Genomic DNA, 22,113 nt, shown 5'->3' on the forward strand with positions numbered 1-22,113 from the left:
CGCATTTGGAATTTCTTACCTGCTGGAAGTTAAGCACGCAAAAGTTCTGCTGAGCATGAGAAATTCCACAGTGCCTAACAAGCAGGCTGAGAAAATCAAAGGTGGACCGTGGATATTTCATAATCTCTACACAGAAATTCACCCAATGATTCTCACCCCTCAAAGGCAAATAAGTGAATCCTGAAGCAAGAAAGTATTTCCACTCTTAGAACCCAAGGAGACAAGTCTCACACAGGACGACAAACTGGAATGAATTGCACAGACTGCCCTGAGCTCAAGGGGTCTGGAAGAGGCTGAAAAGCAACTTTTGTGCCAAGTTTTTTCTTAAGCATTTTGTAGGACGCGCAGCGAAACTGGCTATGAGATACTACTGTGCTAAATACTTTTTGCTCCCAGTGTTATCTAGACTGGGGTGTTGAGCAATAAATATAGCACCTCCAACCACCCTCATTCAGGAATAGCAATAAGGATATCTATGTTTTATATAAGAGCCTAATAGTCAAAATAACCCCCAAATAAATGAGAGATAGCCACATTCAAATCAGAAACAGTTTGGGTTGGAAAGGACCTTAACACCATTCAACACCAACATGAGCAGGGACACCTCTCACCAGACCAAGTTGCTCCAAGCCCCGTCCAACCGGATCTTGAGCACTTCTAGGGACGGGGCATCTACCACCTCTCTGAGCAACCCAAATGTTTGATCACTGATTAAAAATATTAGCAAAATTACTTTTTTTAGGCACTTCCAGTCCACTTTGAGCAAGTTGCTGTATCAGAGAGGTGTGAATTCGCCTCAGATCATCTGTCCGTTTGCAATGACGACGATCACTCACGAGAACATCCCCTTGGGAGGCTCTTCCCGAGCAGCCCCTCCTCTCCCCGCTAAAAGGACGCAAGGTCCTGACCCTTACGCTGCACGCTTGGAGCCTGGCAGCAGGCTGGGGAAGGTTGTGTCCAGGAGAGTCCATGGCCGTGCTAGTTGCAATTGGATAAAGCTCTTTCTCTTCAAAGCGAGCCCCCTGCCCTCAGCGTCCTGGGGGCTTCCTCGGGTTTACGCCCCAGCCCCGGTTCCAAAGCCAAGTTCCGCCTTCTCAGCGCCAGCTGGGGATGCTGCAGGAGGTCTCGCCCTCGCCGTCGGGTATACAACACTCCCATTTCAACACGGCTACAACCACACCCGGTCTGTTCCCCCACGGTGTCCGCAGGGCCGGCCGAAGGGACGCCGCGGCGCGGCCCCTCAGGAGCAGTGCCCTCAAAGCCCGGTGCCCCCAGGAGCGGTGCCCCCAGGAGCGGTGCCCTCAGCGCGCCCCCTCGGAGCTCGGGACTCGCGCCCCCCTCAGGCGGACCCCGCCCGGCCGCCCCGTCCCGTCGGGCGCTGCCCCGCGCGGCGCTTCCTTCCGGAGGGCAGCACCGCCCCGGCGGCGGCGGCAGCGATGGAGCGCGGCGCGGCGGGCCCGCTGCCCCTCAGCCGCCTGGCCGGGCCGCTGCTCCGCAGGCTCAGCGAGCTGCTGGACCGCGCGGCGCCCGGCAAGGGCTGGCGGGAGCTGGCGCAGCGGGCGGGACGCCGCGGCACGGTGCGGCTCAGGTGAGCGGGCGGGGGCGGCGGCAGGTGTTTATCTCTCCCTCTAATCCCGTAAAACACTGAAAGTCCACCTGATAGGTATCACCGCATAATGAAGGTAGATTGCGCCCAGGCTTGCGGAGCACTGTGATTTGGTGAAAGAAACGTTGATGAATCTTTTTAGTGGGAATACGTAACCTTGTATTCCCTTTAGGTGTTTCCTTACTTGCGTTGATTGAATCCGCTGTGGTTGAAAGTGCGTGATGACCACGGCAAAGCTGGATCTCTAAGGTTCAGACGCAGTTAACTACACCGCACAGCCGGTGTGCCGGGCTGGGCCCCAGCAGTCACTTGCTTACAACCACTTTCAAATCGCTCTTCCTGTACTTTGAAGTTAAGAGCCTGACTCACTCTCTACGGCTTCTGAATTAGGCTCATGGAAATTAAAGGTGCTGTACCATTTTTTCTGCTGAGACTTTAAAAGTGAAAAATACAAAGTTTCTTAATACATTTGCTGAGAATTGCCAGGTATACACATCTCTTGTACATCCAGCTCACTAGTACCAGTTTCTGTCTGTGGAGGTGTCACTGAATAACCTCTGAACTCCTGAAACTTGAAGGAAATGCTGCCAATATGTCCAAATCAGCTAGGACTTACCTATCTCTATTTTTAAACTTCTTTTTATTTATGTACAAGTGATTGTTAACCCAGGTCCTTTCTGAGAAAAATGTATTAAGAAGGTCTGTGCCGTGTCTTTCTCACATTCTTCCATAGCCCTCTGGATTTGGAGCAGTGTTCCCTCCAGGTGCTTGAGGCAGAAGGCAGTCCCAGCTGGAGTCTCCTGAAGCTGCTGGGGGATCGAGGCTGCACTGTGGTGGAGCTGGCAGAGTCCTTGCAGGCCCTGGAGCACACAGAGGCTCTCCGCTGTCTCAGCTATTCAGGTCAGTTCTGGGCTGTGCTTTCACTCCAGCCCTGGATTTTAGACTGGAAACACTCAAGGTAACACTCTACAGTAACTAAAAACATCTTTAGTCCTTGAATTCTGGTAGCTGGGATCCAGGTGATTACCAAGGTAATTGGCTCATGATTCTGAGGTTAAAAGTAAGCCAAGCCTTCATGCAGTGCTCTTGCAGACTTGGACTTGGCGGTGTGGGTGTGCTGGGTGTTCTGTCTGCTGAGTGGGGTTTGGTGTCAGCCTGTGTCTCTGGGAGATGCTTATGGACCTGAGATGGACAGACAGGTGGTGCTGCCAGCACCTGGGTCTGCAGGTGTCAGTCACTTATCCCAAGTGAAGGGGAAGAAGGCTCCAGTTAAGGCAGTTCTCGTACGTGCTGGATTTGGTCCAGCTTGCTACCTGGACAGGTAAACTGACTTAGGATAGAACTAGATTATTTTCTTCTAACATATGGACTTGATGATCCTTGTGGATCCCTTGCAGCCCAGCATATTCTGTGACTTAGTGTGGTTGTTCGCCAAGTCTAGGAAGTGGGGCAACAAAGGAGATACACAAGTAGGACCATGTAGATAAAGTGCTACTTGCTGTAGTACAAAACCAGAGCCCTCTCTTAGGTCCTTCTTCTTCAAGATAGGGTGAAATTCAACCTCCTGGGAAATGAAAAAAGCTTCTCTTTGAATGGGAAGTTGAAATGAGACTTGCAGGCTTCTTGCCATACTGATGACTGTCCTGTTCTTTGGAAAGTGTGTGAAAAGAAGCCATGGGCTGAGAACCATTGTTAGGACAATCTTGGGATTTTTCAGTTGTGTTGTAGCAATGCTTTTCACTGTTCCGTCAAATGAAAGTGTTTCCCAGTGTGTCAGCTAGGGCTATAACAATTAGATTAAGGTAAGATTATGAATACTGAATTTGCATGGTGTGTTTCAAAGTCTGGTAACCACAGATTTCACTTTGCTGTCTTCAAAGATAACACTTATGCTCTGCATTTTCCATGGAAAATGGAAGAAGTGGGTCTTTGTAATTAATCACAAAACTGACCTGGAAGGTTTTCCTTTTTGAACCATTAAATTCCATGGTATGTACAGAAAGTGACTGTAGTCAATTCCTTGGTGTAGTGCTGAGGAAACGAAATGAAACTGAAGAAATTATGGATCAGATTTCTTAGAACTTGTTTGGAATGCTTCCAACAAGTGCAACATGCTTATCTCCCAGTGAATTTTTCTGATCAAATCAGGAGAAATTAAAAAAAAAAAATGAAGTGGAAGTTTTGGAAAGAGCAAGTCTTATTTTTTCTGTCCTTTAAGTTGAAATAGTATAATTGCTTTTTGTAGTAGTTAATGATAGAGGATTGTGATGCTGAAAAACTACTTAACACAGTTTAACTGTGGAAAGCAGCAGAGGAAGTGTTAAATGAGGAACTGAGGTAGTGCTCTCCAGTGCTAGGTGTAGAAGGAAGTGATTTCGGAAGGCAGGGAATTTCAAAGTGCTGCAGCTTTTTTGGAGTAGCTGCCGGTGTGGTCCACTCTTTCAGAGTAATCCTGTATGTGGAGACAGCTGATGGAACCCACTGCCCTGCCAGGCAAGGCTACGTGATTTTCAAATGCCACATGCTCTCTGTTTCAGGCTGTTGTCTCCGTGGGTTCTGGTCTAGCTGTACCATCCAGAGCAAAGAATGCTTCCAACACTGATTTCTAAACTTTCAGTTCTGCAGTTGACTTCCCCTCCTTCTTCTGATGACCTTGGCTATACCAGTGGATCTGGTTTTGGGACCATCCTGTAACAAGATCTGGAATGGTTTTGGTTAAGAAAATAATGGCACCATATCAGAGTGGTGTCAGAGTTGCTCTCCTGGCAGTTAAGATTTGAAGTGGAAAATTTTACCTTGCAGAAAACCCAGCCCCTGTATTCTGCAGGAATTAGAGACATAAAGCTGAAACCAAGGATTCAGCTCATAAGAGTGCATAAGGAATAGCAGAAAAACACACTCTGTTCGACTTCAACTCTGACTGCTTTTACTCCCTCAGGCTGGGCCTTAATCTGAACAGCTCAAAGAAATTGTTGGGAGCGAGCAAATGCTTAAAACTGGGAAAACTTTGCAAAAAGGGATCTGTGATACCATGAGACATATTTCCTTTAAAATTAAAATATCTGAATGATCTACTTTAAATCTTTCATGAACTCCATCTAGCACTGATTGATTTGAGCACAGATTTTGTATAGTGGAAGACAATTTTGAATATCTTAAATAATATAACTAAGTGGAACTGTGCATATACAAAGTACAAAAAAATTATTTTCAAGTGTATTTAATGACAGAAATGTTCTTTGCTCCAAGGGCAATTTAAATGAAACTATAAATGATAGACTTGTATTTCTTCATAACTTTCCTATGTGTAAAATCTGTCTTAAAGGTATAAAGATTGTTGTACAGCCAGATTCTCAAGCGGTACTCTCTGGTCAGGTCGTCAAGTTGTGCTGCTGGGCAGCAGGACACCCATTTGTGCACTACCAGTGGTTCAAGCAGGAAAAAGAGGTAAGAGTTCATAGAGAATGCAGGGTTTTTAAATAGTGAAAATAACACATAATGATTTTAGATCATCCTTTTTTTAAGACTCTTATTCACAATGAGAAAAGATTCCTGTAAATAGTCATAAAACTGAAAGTTTCAGAAATGCTGGGTAATGATTCTGTGAACATGCTAAAATTCCTTATATTCACACCACTTCATTCCTGGGGGCTATGAATGTGAAATGGGGCAGAAAGGAAGCTGTAAGGTCACTTGTCTCAGCCTACCAGAAAGTTTCGAGTAAGTGAAGGAGTTGAGGATGGCGTTATGGACTTGGAAATAAATATTATAATATTTGATCCTGGTTTAGATTAAATCAATCGACATTGAAGTATTTTTGGTTCCCCTGTAATGCAGGTTCCCCACGGTAATTCTCCAGAGCTGGTTTTGAGTCCAGTGAGTGTACAAGATTCTGGCTTTTACATCTGCCGAGTGAACAGTGAATCTTCTTTCATATTCAGTCAGTGGGCACACCTTGAAGTTCGTGAGCTTCAGGATACGCCTCATGGTGAGTGGCAAAAATGCCTTCGGAAAGTGCCTTCCTGCTTCCTCAGGGCACTTGGGTCCCTGTTGTCGTGCTTAGGTTGTCTCACACTTCCTTTTCTTGTTACTTCCTTTCCATTTTTTAAGGGCGCTTAATGGGTTTGCCTGAAAACAAGCTGTGCATTTGTAACCAGCCTCAGCCACAAAACCTGACAGTGGGGGATGCTTTGGTACTAGAATGTGGAGCTGTTGGAAACCCAATTCCTCATTACCAGTGGTTTAGAAATGGATTTCCTTTGGCAAATGGGAGCAAAAATGTCTACACAGTAAGTTACTGCAATGGGCCTCACTTGGGACCTAACATTAACCACCTTGAGCTTACCACGGAAAGTTCCCTTGAAGAAAATAATCTTTACAGAACCTGGATACCTTCTGACAAAGTGCTCACTTGAAGTGCTGCTTTTAGTTTTTTTACTCTTTCTTGCCTGTGGGGCTTCAATGCAAGGCTTAAATACCTGATGCAGGTATTTTTTGGAGGTCTGTTGGGATGATTGTGATGATTGCTTGTGTAGGTAACTGATGTGGATGTGGGACATCAAGGAACGTACTGGTGTCATGTATTCAACGATCGGGAGGATGAAGACAGCAAGAAAGTAGAGGTCATTATAGGTAAGGAGTTTTCCTCTTTTATGCAGGTCATCTCCTTTGTCCATTTCTTCCACATCACTAAAATTTATTTTTGAAGCTTTCGGTATTAAGCCAAGCACATGCCTTCTTTATTTTCAGTTTATCCATTTGTTAAAACACCAGTGCTTGCATCCAGCAAATGGAATTTTAGAGCTTTGGGTTTTTATGGTAACCAGCACAAAAGTGCTATCCCTTTTTGGCCCTGCCAGCATTAATGTGGCTTGTTACCAAATTGTAAGCTGATTTATACTTTTTGACAACTAAAAGTTACTTTAACCCTTGCTGGGGACATGTGCTGTCACGTGGAGTGCTTCAACAATCTGGAGAGGTTGTTCTTTTCAAGTAGAATGAATGAACACGTTTCAGTGCATGTGTATTTGCAGTGAACTGAAGAGGAGCAAATCTGTTTGTATAGCTTCCATATCTACCTGGAAATACTATTGTGTAATTTCCTAACCTAAGAAACACCCTAGTTTAGTACTCTGGGTTTCAGGAATCAGTACTGTACAGTGTTATGGTCAATGCAGATTTACACTGCTGTAAAGTGAGCCAGATTGCAGAGCAGTTGACAGTGCCCTTTGTCTTCCACCTTGTGTGCTAACTCTCATAACTGAGAGCTTGTCTTCCAATTTTTTTTCCCTCCTTAAAACACAAGGAAGGAGAGCTATGGCAGTGGAGTGCACAGAAGGTAATGTAAACCTCTAGTTGTGAATCAATTTTAAAAATCGGTGATGGGATGGCAGGTTGTTGAGCATGTTGCTGAAAGGTATGTGTGGGTTAAGAGCTTGGATTTAAAACACTGATGGATGATGCAACAGTCCTTCTGCACGTGCTTCTCTTCTCTTTGCAAGGACGCCACGATCCAGATAACACAGGAGAAAAACCAGGCTACTTTCTTCTTTTGTGGCATTCAAATGAATATAAAAATCTGGAGATTTCTTTGGTGGGGCTCAGGAGGCAACATCCTAGCAAGAAAATCTGGAGATGTTCAGGAACCTTGATGATCTTAGAGAGCTGGCTAGAGCTAGTTCCAATGTCAGCTCCATGTCTGCAGAAGTGTGTTTAGCAATTTCCTTAGGATGATTTCTGTTCTCTTTGGCATTTTTGCAACAGGGAGGAAGAAGTGTGTTGTCACCTCTAATGTTGGTACCACCCCTTGACTACTGAGCATCTCAGAGTCTGCAATATTCACAGCACAGGGGATTGTGTATAATGGTGCAAGGCTGCTCCAAGAGAGCACTGGTGCTTCAGAGATGTTAGTTTTCCCTGCTTCCCAGTGTTCTCAGAATAAAGAGGGGAAACCCCTGGTAGCTTAGAATGTTTGAAAATTGTGTCTGAAATCTTTCTGAATACACATGGCTTCCCAAAATCAGATTTTTCTCAGGATGTTGCTTTTTCAGCAGCCCTTCAAACATCTGTTGGCCAGTGGGATGATTCTGATATCTTGATCCTTATTCCTTCAATCTACTTGCATGCCTGTGGGATTGACATGTTGTAACTCTCCCCCTCTTTGTTTTTACATCTACTGTACTGCAATTCTGTCTAGCACAGCTTAATATATCACTATAGGATTTGCTCTTCTCTCTGTGAAATAAACACAAAAGGTTTGATTTGCAGAAATGCAAAGCCAAAGGTATTTTAGAAAGGTAGTTTGTTTTCTGTGATCAGCTTTGCTTAATAATGGTATGACACTTATATTTTTACTAATAAAATGGGCTTTCTGCTTCCCGTTTAAACTATTATTTTATTGATGTTTTCCTTCACAGAAGATTTAAGTGATCTTCAGGAATCAGGTAAGTGATAAGTTTTGAAAACTTTAATTTTGCATCTTCACTTTATGGACTTTAGCTTTCAGTTACAAGTCACTGAAGGCTCGCTGGGTTACAGTATAAACTTTACAGTGTTTGGGTGCATCTGTAACTGAGAATTCAACAGGAGCTGGTATCACCTTAAGAGCAGCACAGCTTTCTAGTTCCAAGAGATTTAAATTGAAGCATATAGAGAACCATAGAGGTGCTGTTTGTAAAATCACCCAAGGCTGCACATGTACGTACACAGATACAAAGGAAATTATCCTTCTTGTCTGTGGTTTCTTGGGACTCTCAGTTTTAGCACATTGCTGCTTTCTCAGGTAATTAAGGTGAAAAAGATGTGAAGTGTCTGGCTATCACTCATGGTACGTTGAATGGCATATTTCTTACAGTCATGTTGCAGTCAGCCAATGTGATTTGAAGCCTGTTAGGTGTTTATTATAGAAGTGTAGATCCAAAATGTTGCTCTAGAGGGGATTATCCCTGATACAGTTTTTCCAAAACCTCAACTCCCAAAGATAGTTTCCTGGGTAAGATATCAAATACATTTATGTTTGCCCAGCATTAGTTTCAATCACTGAAGGGCTTCTCTGTCATCCTGTGTCACGTTATCCAGGTGTACCACTATGGCACCCTGTTTACTGTTTCTCTTGGCACAGCCTTGGCTCTGCCACCCTCTGTGACAAAGGTACAAAATAAAAGAATTTTGACATTCAGAATGGGAATCCCTGCTAAGCATCCCCCACCTTGCATGTCTGCATTTTGTTTGGAGAGGATGAACTGTTCAGATGTCACTGAAAATGCCAATGTAACAGTTTGTGACATTCAGCATCTATTCTTTCTTAATCTGTAGAACTAGCTACTCGCATCCTGTCAGGTTGTTTGCTGGAAAAGGGTGAAGGAAATTAGCTAAACAAAAACAACAATATCAACAAAACACCCCAAACCCCACCAAAACAAAAGGAGGGCTTTATCTTGCATTGAACGAGCAAAGTGTTAGACAAAGCAGTGCCACTAGACTGTGGCTCTGGGGAAGATGCAGTTCATTTTCTGTGGTCACTGATGTGCTGTTCTTCTGTTTCAAGCAGACCCGCAAGAAGAATCAAGTCACAGGCCTCTGGGTAAGTAGTTTTGTACTGAAATGACTGCATGTATTTGACATCTAAGGAAGCAGGTTTTGCTGCTTCTGAGTACTGTTACTACTGACACTGACAGTGCAAGAGCTATGGAGCAGGGAGATGCAGGGAGGGAGATCTGTGGGTGTTTGTGTAGTCGTTTTAGAATGCTTGCTTGCCCTTTCAGGAGTAAACTCTGCTGAGGGCACCAGTATTTTTAGTGACCCTGTGAAGCATCTGCAGCTTCTCATCTGTTTCAGTTTAGTGCTTCAGATTCCTGTGGCCAGGCCTTAGCCAGTGTGTTACTACATTCCTTCGAACACTTGGAGGCAATGTATTGGGATGATGTGATAGAAAGGATTGGTATCCTGTCTACTGAGGAAATGCTGTCCTTGCAAGCTCAGCTCTCCCTGTTCCGTCATGTGGATGCTTTGATGCTGAGCTGAAGCTTCATAAAGAGATGGATAGGACATGTGATATGAAGAATACTTGCTAGGTTTTTAAATCACATTCTTAAATTTGCACTGTAGACTTGAGTGGTCAGGCAGGTTGTCCTGTTGATACTAAACCAGGTGTAAAGACTGCTGGCTTCTGTCAGAATTTTATGGCTCTTTCAGGTTCGTGTGCGGAGGCGGATAAGTGCTCCCCTCTTATGTGGGTAGGGGTTTTTTTTCAGGCTGAAAAGAGGGTTGAGTTGTATTGTTGATGTGGGATGACTTGTAAAATCACATAAAATATTGTGCCTGAAGTAAGATTGGATAGTCTTTTCACTTTGGAAAACCTTAAATTTAAAGGTGTTGAATCCATGGAATATAAAAATTATACATATAATTATATATAAATGTGACATGTTTCTTTTCTCTGTGTGTCTTGGCAGCCACAGACAAGGTGGCTCTGTTAATAGGAAACATGAGCTACTGGAATCATCCCCAGCTCAAGGCTCCAATGGTAGATGTCTATGAATTGACCAGTTTGCTAAGGCAGCTGGATTTCAAAGTTGTTTCTTTGCTGGATCTTACTGAGTCTGAGATGCGAAATGCAGTGGATGAATTTTTACTTCTCCTGGATAAAGGAGTTTACGGTAAGGACACATAAAAATCCCTTCTGAAGTAGGTCAATATTGTATGTATCAAGTAGCAAACGTCTGGCATTTGCCCCTGCTAAACAAACTTCAGGGTAAATATGAGGTAGGTAAAACAGGAAGAATAAGTTAAAGGCACCCACCATATCCTCTGACTTTGGTTAAAATGTTATTGTTCCTTTACTTTTAGAACAGATCAAATGTTTGAACTTTATTCTTTAACCACACCTAGAACTGCAATGCAGGCTTTTATTTTGTTTGATAGTATTGATACTACTTTGCTTGCCTAGATTTGATTTTGGAGGACAAAGCAAAAGACAGAAGTGGGGGAGAGCATGAGGGAATTGATGCATGGAGCAAAAGCCTTGCATGGAAAAGGCCAAGAGTGATCTGGTTTGGAGCATAAGAAAAGTTCTTACATTTTCCGCTGACTGCCACTATTTTGTAATTTTTCTAAGATTGTATAAAAAACTCCAGAAATTATTTAGGACAGAGAGTAAAAAGTTTTCCAAGAAGTTTTCCCAGGTCTCTATTTAATAGATTGTAGAATTCCTGTTGTAAAAGTCCATTTGAGAAAACATTATTTGATCCCTTTTTGGAACACAAGGTCAGCTTATTTCTTAGCATGACTTTTTTTTAAGAGTGTGTTACCTGATGCTCTGTCTGTCCAGAACTGCCTGCTCTGACATTTGGGCATTTATATCTGAGCCAAAATTTGCTTGAGACGAAGCCTTGGTCTGGCAGGAACAACATGAGGCTTTTGAAAGCAGTTTGCTTTTATTAGTCCCTGGGAAATAGATGGGCTTATCTGTTTGGGTAAGCTTCGAGATTTTTGCACCTTCTCAATTTTTCTCTATAATAGTGGACATGAATGTAAAATACTGAAAAATAAATTACTGAAAGGCTTTAATTAATTTCTCGGGAGCACCATATGAAAGCTCTTACATGGCATTTTTTTGCAGTTGTACTTATCCAGCCAGTTGATACAAAAGGTAAGCAGAACAGTTTTTCAGTGGTGTTTGGCAATAACTACTTCACTTTAAATGATCGCTTTGTTCTTTCTGCATAGCGGCTATTAATGGCTTAAAGCCTATAAAGGATGCTGTCAGTGCACAAATAAGTAATGATTTATTGCCTTTTCTAGTAGGCATAGCTTCAAATAGAAGAGACATAGTGACTACTGCTGTTTAGTCCCATATAAACCTGATGCCTACTAAGTTGTGTAATTCTGGCTTACTGCCAGGAAAGTGGCATTTCAGATGCTGGTCCTTAGGGGCAGGAGTAGTAAACAAAGTGATGGTGATGGTCTCCTCTGCTGTCTTAGTCTGTGCTGTTCTAAATGTAGGTTGCAATTAACATTGTATTCCACACAGGGTAAAAGCACAGACCCATGTGTTTTGTAAGGCTAAAAATATTTAGGCTGCTTTTTTTTTTTAATGAGAGGGACTGAGGGAGGGAGGGAGGCAGATATCACTGAAATGCTGACGTCTCTGAGGAACATGAGCCTACTTAAAATTGTTGTGTGCGAGTCTCCGTTGAGGCCCTCCAAACATGTTTACTCCACTTACCCCAGGTATGTGCAGATTTATTTCTGATCTTGAGCTCACCGTATTAACTGTTGCAGGTACTTGCCACATAGCACAGTCACCTGCCAAGGATAGAAAAGGACTGTAGTCAGTCAGTCCAATTACTTACAGAATATATGCTCAGATACATTGAATCTCAAATATAACCCTGATTTAGGTCCAGATCCAAACTCTGGAAGTCAAATTAAGACTTTCCTTTAAACTTGGGCCCTGAAACAAGGTCATGCAGCTGCACTTGATACCATTTTTAGCTCTCTTGAAGCTCAGCAGGCTCAAGTAGCCCTCATATTTTCATTTCTTGTAGCTGTGAGTAGTGAAAAGGTGAAAACATCTAGCACGCCCACTTCCACGAGCTAAATTAACAATAGATCATCTTAGTATGTTAGGGTGAGGCTTGCTTTGGGTTTCCTGTGAATGTGCCAGTGTTGTAGTGACTTAAATTTCTCAGGAAATTTTAGTAAGAATAACAACTTATATATAAGAATATCGTATCTCCAGCCAGCATAAATTGTCAGATTTCTGTTGACTTTTATTCAGCTGAGCACTATACTCTAATTGCAGATTTGACCTATAGACTACTTTGACTAAATATTGAATAAAAATTCTTTTTAAAAGATGGAATTTGCATCATTAAGAAAAACCAGCACTGGGAAGAGGCATTAGGAAAATCCAATTAAATCATACAAGCCTCTGGTAACTGTATTTCATGGCAGGAGAGATTATTGATTCTAAGATCATCTAATCTTCATGCAAATTTATATAACTTTAATATTGGACATTTTTATTCATATAAGGAAAATCTAAGTCCTAGCTTGCAGTTCTCTTTCACAGGGTTGAGAAAAAACTTTCTTAAATTCCCTGATCAGGTTAGGTTTTTTCCTACAAAAATATTGCATGTTTTATTGAAGATTCTAAATCTTTAAAATGTTGTAGACTGTGGTGCAGTGACACATGAGGGACATGATGGCAGGATAATAACTTCTGGCTAGGTAAGCATGCAAAGAGTTTGTTTGTTTAGTAGACCCAGAAGAGTCATGAGTCTGTAACTAGGATATATAGCTGCAATCAACTGAACATGAGCTGTTGGTAGTTTGGTAATCGGGATGTGCTCTGGAGTCCTACCAAACTCTTCAGCATTTTTTTTTTTCTGTCTATAAACTGCAGACCTACTGCTGCTCAGAGTTTTGTAATTGCACATGTGGAGAAGATGTTTTACAGTTGGCACATTCCTTTGTTCCTATCTGTGAGTTACACATCGCACATAACAGACTGTCTCTGTTAGAGGACATAGCTACTTAGAGCATTTTAAGAGTATTTAACGTGGTGTATTTATGCAAATACGTAACTGATTCTATTGCATGTGTGATTTTTGTGCTTCTTTTAATTTATTGTGTTAGTGCATTGTGGAGTTGACGCTTATGTGGTTTGGAGTGGCTTCAGTGAACTCCCTGGTCCACAGTCAGCGCTGTGCACGACGGTTTTGACGCACTAAAATGGACAGAAGTGTCTGATGCACTGCTCACTGTCACACCTATTTTGAACTCAGGTTTGTTATACTATGCTGGCCATGGCTACGAAAACTATGGGAACAGTTTCATGGTTCCTATTGATGCCCCGAATCCCTACCGCTCAGCAAACTGCCTGTGCGTGCAGAACATCCTGCGGCTGATGCAGGAGAAGCAGACGGGACTCAACGTGTTCCTGCTGGATATGTGTCGCAAAAGGTATCTCCTGCATTCCTGGGTGGTGGGAGCTGACCTCAGCTCTTGGGGATCTTAACAGAAAGCTGGGCTTCCTGCTGATGAGAAGTCTTTAGACTGAGAATTCACTGTACTGCAAAGTTCATGGTGCTGACTTTTGTATTTGAGCAGTCAGGATTCATTCCAGACTTGCAGAAGTGTAACAAATTACCGGTTTTCTTCTTTGTATTTTGAATTTGTTGCCATTATTAGTTCTCAAGTTACCATTTTACTTTCTTGTGTTTCTATTTATTACAGAAATGAATATGATGACACAATTCTTATCTTGGATGCTCTGAAGGTTACGGCCAACATTGTTTTTGGATATGCAACGTAAGGAAGTTTTTCTTCTCCTGTGCCATAGAAATGACTGAGATTCTATAGCTGATCTTTTTCAGAACTGTGCTGTGGGCCCGTACCCTTGGTCACTTTTGAAGTACAAAAACTGATGAATAGAAGTAGTCAGGAGCTTTACTGAGGTCACCTATAATAAATTTAAGTTCCTTATATGAGCAGTTTGATGAACAGGTCTAGTCTGTGATGTCATTTTAAGAGAAACTTCCATCAGCTGCTTGCAAGGGAACATGATGTGCAGGCCTTGGACACAACCTGGTTTTCAAATTGTAGGGTTTCTTTCTCCATTCCCAATATAAATTTACTCTTAATCCTGCAGGTTTTTCAGTGTTTTTTCCTTGTCCAATGCTGATGATCTCACAGGTGCCAAGGAGCAGAAGCTTTTGAAATTCAGCAGCTGGGGTTGGCCAATGGAATCTTCATGAAGTTCCTGAAGGACCGTTTGTTAGAAGACAAGAAAGTCACTGTTCTGCTTGATGAGGTTGCAGAAGGTGAACTCCAGCTTACTGCACTAACAGTCTCCTCAGTCTGCATTACTGAAAACAATTTTGCTTCCGTGTCCTTCTTCTCATGGTGAATGTGTTACACTACTTAAATCTCTTTCTTGTTGTGTTTTGTTCAAATAGCAGATGCTACTGGGCACCATATTAACAACATTCCTGATGCTGAGCTTCTTTAATAGTGTTCAATTTTATACTTTCCTCTTCAATGAACCTTATTTGCTCTGAGTATCTTCCTCAAAGCATGGAGCTTTGAATTGTCCGTCCACAAAACTGCTCCTCTGTTCTGTGGTGCCAGCTGCTTGTGGTAGTCCAGTGGTTTGCATGTTCATTTAAACAATTAACATAATCCTCCTTGCCTCCTTGCCTAGAGTGCTATAGCAATGATGATGATTTGTTCTCCAAGTGCAGTAAAAAGGGCAGTGCCCTGTGTTAATTTGCCTGGTTCGATGATTGTATTTTTGAGTCGATAGGAGAAGCACTAAAGTGAAAAGTGTGGAGGGAAAGCGTACTGCTTCTGTGCAAACACCTGCCCCAAGCACAGAACAGTGTCAGACTGGTGTGAGCTGTGCACTGGGTTCAGCACCCCAGGTGCAGGTCACAGAGCTTTGTGTACTGTTCAGGAGTGCAGGGAAAGATTGACTTGTCAGGAAGCGTGACAAGCACTGCTGTGAGTATTCCAGGGTGTTGGGTGTCGGGGAGTACAGAGGTGCTGTGCAGACAGTGCCAGAGGAGGAATGTTCCCATTAATGTTCCTGGAAACAGCCCCCATGGAAAAGGCTGCAGCCTGCTGGCACCGTGGTTCTTGCTGTGGCTTTGCCACAAGAGTGCAGTGCTGACTCATGGTCAGCTTGGTGGCCACCAGGTCCCCGAGGTCCTTCCCTGCAGAGCTGCGTCCCAGTGAGTCAGGCCTTTCTGGACCAGGATTATTCCTGCCTGGGACGAGAACTTGGTCTGTTACTGGACTTCATGACATTCCTCTCTGCCCAATTCCACAGCCTGGCTAGGACTCTCTGAAGAGCAGTACAGTCTTGTGGGCTCTCAGCCACTCCTTTCAGTTTTTAATCATCAGCAAACTTGCCAAGTTTTGTACTCTGTCCTGACATGTGGGTCATTAGTGATGCTGTTAAGTAATCAATATTGGGCCCTTGTATCTAAACCTAAAATACTCCCCTTGCCCCTAGTTCTTTAGAATAATCTCCTCCAATGGAATTACTCACATTCTTGAAATTATTTACTCTAATTAGGACATTACCCAGTCAGAGCTGTGATGCTGCTTGGACTGGCTCTGAGGAACAGGGACAATGTTGACCAGGCCACGTGCAACCCCTTGGGGCTCTGGAGAGCCACTCCGGCCTTCAGTGAAGGAAGAGCTGAGCAAGAAATGTTGCAGTTATTAAGCTGCAGCTCTTGATGGATGTGCTGGCTCTGGCATAACCACAGCAAGCACACATTGCAGTTAGGTAAAATTCAGTTGGAATTGCAGCAGCATTGATTTTGAAAGAACCTCTCTGCATCTTGTTCTTAGATATGGGCAAGTGTCCCCTTACCAAAGGCAAGCAAGCCCTGGAGATCCGCAGCAGCTTGTCAGAGAGAAGGGCATTAACTGATCCTGTTCAACGAAGCACATCTTCTGCAGAGTCCCTGGCACGGAACCTGCAGTGGGCCAAAGCTCATGGTACAGTACAGTCTGCTTTTAGATGGTCCTACTGCCATGATGGGAGAAGGGAGAGCATGTACTATTGAACGGAAGTGGAAGAAATTCAAGTTTAAAGCTAGATTTTCATTACTGTGTTGAGTCAGAAGTTTTTGTGTTGGGATTTACCCCTACATGAGATAGTAATGAACAAGGTGATGTGTAGAATTCATGTATATTCAGCATATTTAAGACCACTCAGAAACTGGAGGGGAGACTTACTGGTTGTCTGCCTTCAGGGACAGTCTCCCACTGCTGCCTGTCTAGCAGTGACATTTGTGAGATGTCATTGATCTCATTCTAAAGTCATCCCCTAAAATAGCCAAGTGAACTGTATAGTAAATGTGCATGATGAAAAGTTTTCAATGCAGACAACTAAGAAAAATAAAATAAGACTGAGATGAGTTCCAGGCTTCCTAGTCTTTTAAGAAGGGCAGTGGTGTTTAAGACTTTTTTTACCTTTTTCACCTAAACTTGTTGGAGTACACCTTCAGATTTCTTTGACAGTTGGGGCAGAGGGTCAGGGATGGCATTTCTAAGACCACTTGTCATATAGGAAGACTCTTTCAGAAATGCAGATGTCTATTTGTGATACCAAACATTTCATTCTTGTTTGTTAAATGATTGAGAAAGAAAAATATATATGCTGAGTTTATATTTAGACTGTCACAATGTGTTATTTATTGACAGAGCTTCCAGAAAGTATGTCCCTTGAATTCCAGTGTGGTGTTCAGATTCAACTGGGGTTTGCAGCTGAGTTCTCCAATGTCATGATAATCTATACACGGATAGTTAAGAAGCCCCCTGAAATCACAGCTTGCAGAGCCCACATCACAGACTTCCCACTCGTAAGTGCTTCCTGCCGCTGTCTCGTGATCTTGCTCCACTGAAGTTGAAAATTTTCTGCTCCACCCATATCAGGCTGCATCTTGTATAGTAAAATGGGTCTAAAGTGCTGCAACTTCCCAAACTGAAAGAAATACTATTTTATGATCTACAAATTCCATCATCAAATAAGTTCTCTTTTTTTCCTTGCAACAGGACTTGGATGTAGATCCTAAAGAGGCCAATAAAGGAACTCCTGAAGAAACTGGAAGCTATTTAGTATCAAAGGACCTTCCCAAACACTGCCTCTACACCAGGCTGAGTTCTCTGCAAAAACTAAGGGTTAGTATATACTATTGATTACAAGTTTGCCCAGATCATTGATGCTATTTATGCTGCTTTGCAGTTCTGTTGAGGCAGCTGTGTATTGTTATCGTAGTAAGTTCTTTGGAGGGAAAGAATGGATAATAACACAATTCAGTGACTTTAATTTTAGCTGAAAAGTAAAAGACGGAGAATTGATGCATATGCAGTCCTGAAACCAGCGTGCAAGGCCCTTTGTATTTTCCAGGCCCATGCTGACCTTGGCCAAGATGGTTATTTTTGTGCAGATCACCTATTGCATGCTCTGAGGGTGTTCCCATGCTTTTTAGGAAGAACATGACGTGAAGCAGAGCTGCCTCTTACAAAGTCATGAGAAGGAGATGAAAGTGTTGTGTAGCATCAGCCTGTGCTCCTGGGCACACAGTTTTTGAAAGGTTCTCACTTCAGCAAACTGGGGCACTGTTAAGTGTCTCTGTATCTTTGTGTCATGAACATCTGTGCCAGGCACAGCCTGGCATCTCTTCTACAGTGCTTTTGGCAGTTGAGGTAACACGAGTGCTTCTGGAAATACAGACTCTTCAGTGAACAAGTAGTGACGCAAAGAGGACCTCAGGAAACAAGGCCTGCCCATAGAGTGTCTCTAGCTCCTAAAAAGGTCACTCTGCTCCTCCAGGAGACCAGAGCCTCTCTAAGGGTTTCCTGTAGTGTTTATTTGGAGGGGAAGTATAACTTTTTTCTCTCCCTCTCTTTCCATTTTTACAGGAACATTTAATCTTCACTGTTTGCTTGCACTATGAGTATTCAGGAATAGAAGATACAATGGATGAAAGAAAGGAAATTAATGTTGGGAAGCCTCTTATTGCTAAATTAGGCCTTCACCATGGATTCAAAACCAAGAACTGTCCCCAGACCTGTTGCATGCCTGGTTATCCTTTTCATAATCCAGAAGAATCGAGTCCAGAGGCAGCTGAATACTACATCCCTAGTCGCTGCCAACACAGTTCCTGTCCAGGTGTTTACCATCCAAACTGTGCTTGCTCAACCAGCATCACACAACCAGAGGCATGTTCCTGCAATGGAACTTCCAGGATATTGGCTTCAAGACATGAAGTACAGCATTATTCACCCACTGTGGAAAAGAGTAATGTACCAGTAGAGACCACTGATGATACTCTTGAACTGGAATTCTTCCTCTCTGACAGCCTTAGCTTCTCTGAACAGCAATAGCTGGGATGTGTTTGGAATAGGCCAGTGTGGCATCCTCGAACAGAGGGGCCTCCATAGAGCCCCTCCATCTTCTGGAGCTTGGAGACTTCTGGACAAGGCCCTGGAGAGTCTAGAGCAGGTGCTAAGAATGAGGTTCTGATGAAAATTTTTCATATCCTAAGAGACAAAACTGGACCGATAGATTAAGGAATGAAGAATACATGATTTTTTTTTTTCACCTATTTGTTGTTTGATACAGAGAAAAATCCAAACTGCTCAGAGTTTCCTATTCTGTTCTTTGGCCATTGTGCGTTAGGATCGGTTACTGATGTTCCACTGCCTTGGATGTAGCCAAAAAACAGCCCTGACTGCATTCTCCTCTCTGATTGTCAGATGTCCATTGTCTGGCAGCATCTGAGATGGATAAGATCTGTGCAAGAAACCCAAAACCTGAAGAGCCAGCAAACTGACATCACTTTTGTTTTTAAGAGAACTACAGATTATCAGAGGGAGCAAAGCCATGGAATCATACTATGGTGGATTGTTTTTATAATTTTTTTTTTTTTTTTTTTTTTTTTTTTTTTTTACATAACACTCTTAAGATTCTTCTTGATCTGATATCTGGTTTTTCATGTTCTGGAAGAACACTAACTGCAAAGATAAGGGAAGGTATGAGCTCATAGCAAGCAAGGTATTATATGGTCAGTCTCACAGACATGCTGAGGGCTAAAACAAGGATCACAAGAAAAGTCATCTTTTATTAGGTCTTTGAAAATTTTGATGCTTTGAAAATGTGAAAGTGTTGGGGTGTGAGGAAACTAAAATCAAAGGGAGTTTTCAGACAAGGGTAGTAGCCTCTCCTGCACCGGTAATATTGAGAAGAAGAGTTGCTTTAATTAAGGACCCCATCATAAAAGCAAAATAAGTGGATGTTATTGAGGCAGACAAGCCAGTTTCAATCTCCAGTGGAGAGTGCTGCCATCTGGTGTCCTGGCAATGTGCTGGATGGGCACTGAGGGATGTCCTGCTGTGGCCATAAAACTTTTGAGATGGGAATGTAATGCATCTTTAACTAGATCTGGTGATCGTCAGGTTGCTCTGTGCTGAAAGGTGGAGATAGGTACATGGATATAGCTATTTCCAGGATGACAACCATGCTTGAAGTAATCTGTACATGAGTCTGAATTTCTGTTTTCGTTCTGCAGGGTGTTAAATGATGCCATACCTATTAATGAATGAGATGTACCTGCATTAACTATTTTGGGCAGTTGACTTCTAAATCAGATTATGGCTTGAGACGTGGTCTAGGAGTGTTATACTTAGCTAATACTTTGTAAGTTTCCTAATTTGTATAAAAGCTTATTATTTTTTCTTACTGTGTAATAAACCGTTGTCCACAAAATTATATATCTGTGCATAGGTAGTTGCTACATTCTTCTATTCCTTCCAGCCTTGAAAAGCCCAAAACTTTACTGAAACAAAACACATAATGGAAGAATTTTGTTAACAGAAAAGAAGGGGGAATCTGGATCATGAGCTTCAGCTCAAGATATATAGATCTGGGCCTGGGCTGATACCCTTGCTCCTCGAAGCTCAACGCTTGCCTCTTGAGAGGTGCAAAGGCATTTGATCTTTAATAGGTACCCTTGAACATATTTGTATATGCATGTATATGCTTCTGTGTGTGTAAATTGATTTAAATTCCCTACGGAAGTATAGTATGGGTATTGCCATCTTAGATCTAGAATGAAATTCCTGCTGTGCTTATAGGAATCGAATCATTTCACAAATGTTAAATTAGTCAGCAGTTAGGCAATGCTAAATCCTTCAGGCCTAAAAATGCCTGCCCAAGCCTGAACCCTTTGACTCAGCAGCCTTTGGTATCCATGGTGCCTGTGTAAATCATTCTACATTGATTCTAGACAGATTTTCTGCTGTGTGCATCATCCATATTGCAGTTACCAGAGTGAACCCCGTCATTCAACCTCATCACCCTTTTGCACATTTACATTGAACCTGCTTTTGCTAATACCTTTAACAGAGGTTCTCTAAATTACCTAAACCACTCAGATTTGTCCAAATCATCTGAGAAAAGTATGCCCGTGGCAGTAGAGTGTGTGGAGGAAAACTTTATCTGTTGGAGCCCTCTTTCAAAAGAGAGTGGTGCTGGAAAGGCATTGTCTCACTGCAGCACTGTCTTTAGGAACTGGTCTAACTGTTTTAATCATTAGTGTTCAGAATGAAATACTCTGGTTCTTCAGTGCAAGATGCAAGCAGCACCCATTTCCTTTGGCCCAGGTCCAGGAAAGCACTGTGAAAGTTCAACAGGCATAAATTAACATTTCAATGTCAATGAAATTGGTGGGATTAAAAGACATGCCTAAACCTAGGCAGCTGTTACAGCTCTCTTTGGCTTGTGGTACCCTTTCTAAATCGAAGCCTCAGGGTTTGTTTTTTTCCTACAGTGCAATTATTTGGAGATAATTGGTTTTTGCTGAAGTATCTGGTAGGCTAAATTACTTTGCCCTCTGCTTTAGCATTGCTGTATGGTTTTGTATAACTTAAGTGTTTGTTACCTGGGTTTGGACATTGAATAGGTTTAGAAAAAAGATTTAAGGTAATCCAAATAAACTCAGGCTTCTCTGGCAAAAGAATGGTTCGTGTGCTTCAGAAAGGCCTAGACAATTCTTCCATTGTGCCTCACCACAGTGCAGTAAGGTGGGAATGCATCTACCTTCTCTCCCTCCACAGAGTTCTGCAGGCTGACTACTCTTGTTGTTCTGAGAGTCCCGAACTGCCTCTGGCTCCAGAAGACCATCTGCACCGTGGCACTCTTCAATAGATGTCAGGGCTGGTGTTGCTGTCTCTGTAGTTACTGCTTTGGTTCATGCATCAACTACTTTTCCTCATTCTGTCAGCTAATTAGTAACTTTAGCAGCTCTCGCATGCACTGAGCTCCTGGGCTGTGCTCACCTTGACATAAATTCCTCACTGCTGTAATGCGGATATGTTTCAGTATTCCTCCTTGCATAGAATTTTAATTCAGGCACAGTAAGATCTCACTTTTTAAAGTGCAGCGTTCTGAGTTCCAAGGTTTTTGCTGGGAATTGGAGATAGGTGTAAAGTATCAGGTTGGGAATTTCAGGGAGTTTGGTTTGTTGGGTTTTTTTAAAAGATTGATCATTTAGTAGTTGCAATAGTCTAGGAATGGAGTGAGGACACCTCCATGTTGTGGCAATTAGGCAGTTACTAATTTCTGTGTTAGTTCTGCAGCAATTTAGTCATACCAGGCTTATTTTAAGAGCTAATGAGAAGAAATGCTGTCTCCCATCCTTGTTGGCATGCAGTGAGCAGGAGCCCCGGATCCCTGTGGGGGTGTGTTACCACAGCAACCAGCCTCCACATCTGCAGCGGATGTGGGAGGAAGCGACCAGGCCTTCCCCATCTGCCCCTTCAGACAGAATCTGCTGGCACTCTGCTTTCAGCTTTCAAACTCACTTGCAATTAGGATGAAAAGTCTTCAACCTGTTATGCAAATTACTTCACTACACATAAGATCAGGCAGCTCTCAGATGCTTCCTGGGCTCTCTGATGACTTAACGTGATGGTTATCATTTATT

At 42.7% G+C, this 22,113-nt stretch overlaps 1 protein-coding gene across 4 annotated transcripts; it reads left to right on the forward strand.

The window, feature by feature from the left end:
- Nucleotides 1-1,280: 1,280 nt before the first annotated feature.
- LOC310922012 (mucosa-associated lymphoid tissue lymphoma translocation protein 1-like) lies at nt 1,281-20,595 on the forward strand. 4 transcript variants are annotated; one of them, XM_083882280.1, is made up of 17 exons: nt 1,281-1,588; nt 2,340-2,506; nt 4,932-5,053; nt 5,444-5,594; nt 5,717-5,895; nt 6,142-6,238; nt 6,912-6,944; nt 8,023-8,049; nt 9,153-9,188; nt 10,060-10,263; nt 13,396-13,573; nt 13,847-13,921; nt 14,306-14,433; nt 15,971-16,120; nt 16,829-16,986; nt 17,180-17,305; nt 18,050-20,595. In XM_083882280.1, exons 1-17 carry the CDS (start codon nt 1,437-1,439, stop codon nt 18,512-18,514), a joined length of 2,448 nt encoding a protein of 815 aa, XP_083738406.1. In that variant the 5' UTR covers nt 1,281-1,436; the 3' UTR covers nt 18,515-20,595. The 4 variants fall into 4 exon arrangements, with proteins under 4 accessions (XP_083738406.1, XP_083738408.1, XP_083738409.1 ...); XM_083882281.1 differs by having other exon boundaries at nt 1,282-1,588; nt 9,156-9,188; nt 18,050-20,594; XM_083882282.1 differs by lacking the exon at nt 6,912-6,944.
- The last annotated feature ends 1,518 nt before the right edge of the window (nt 20,596-22,113 follow it).

The sequence above is a fragment of the Zosterops lateralis genome (genome assembly GCF_965231275.1).
Source record: "Zosterops lateralis genome assembly, chromosome: W".
NCBI classification, from domain to species: Eukaryota; Metazoa; Chordata; class Aves; order Passeriformes; family Zosteropidae; genus Zosterops; species Zosterops lateralis.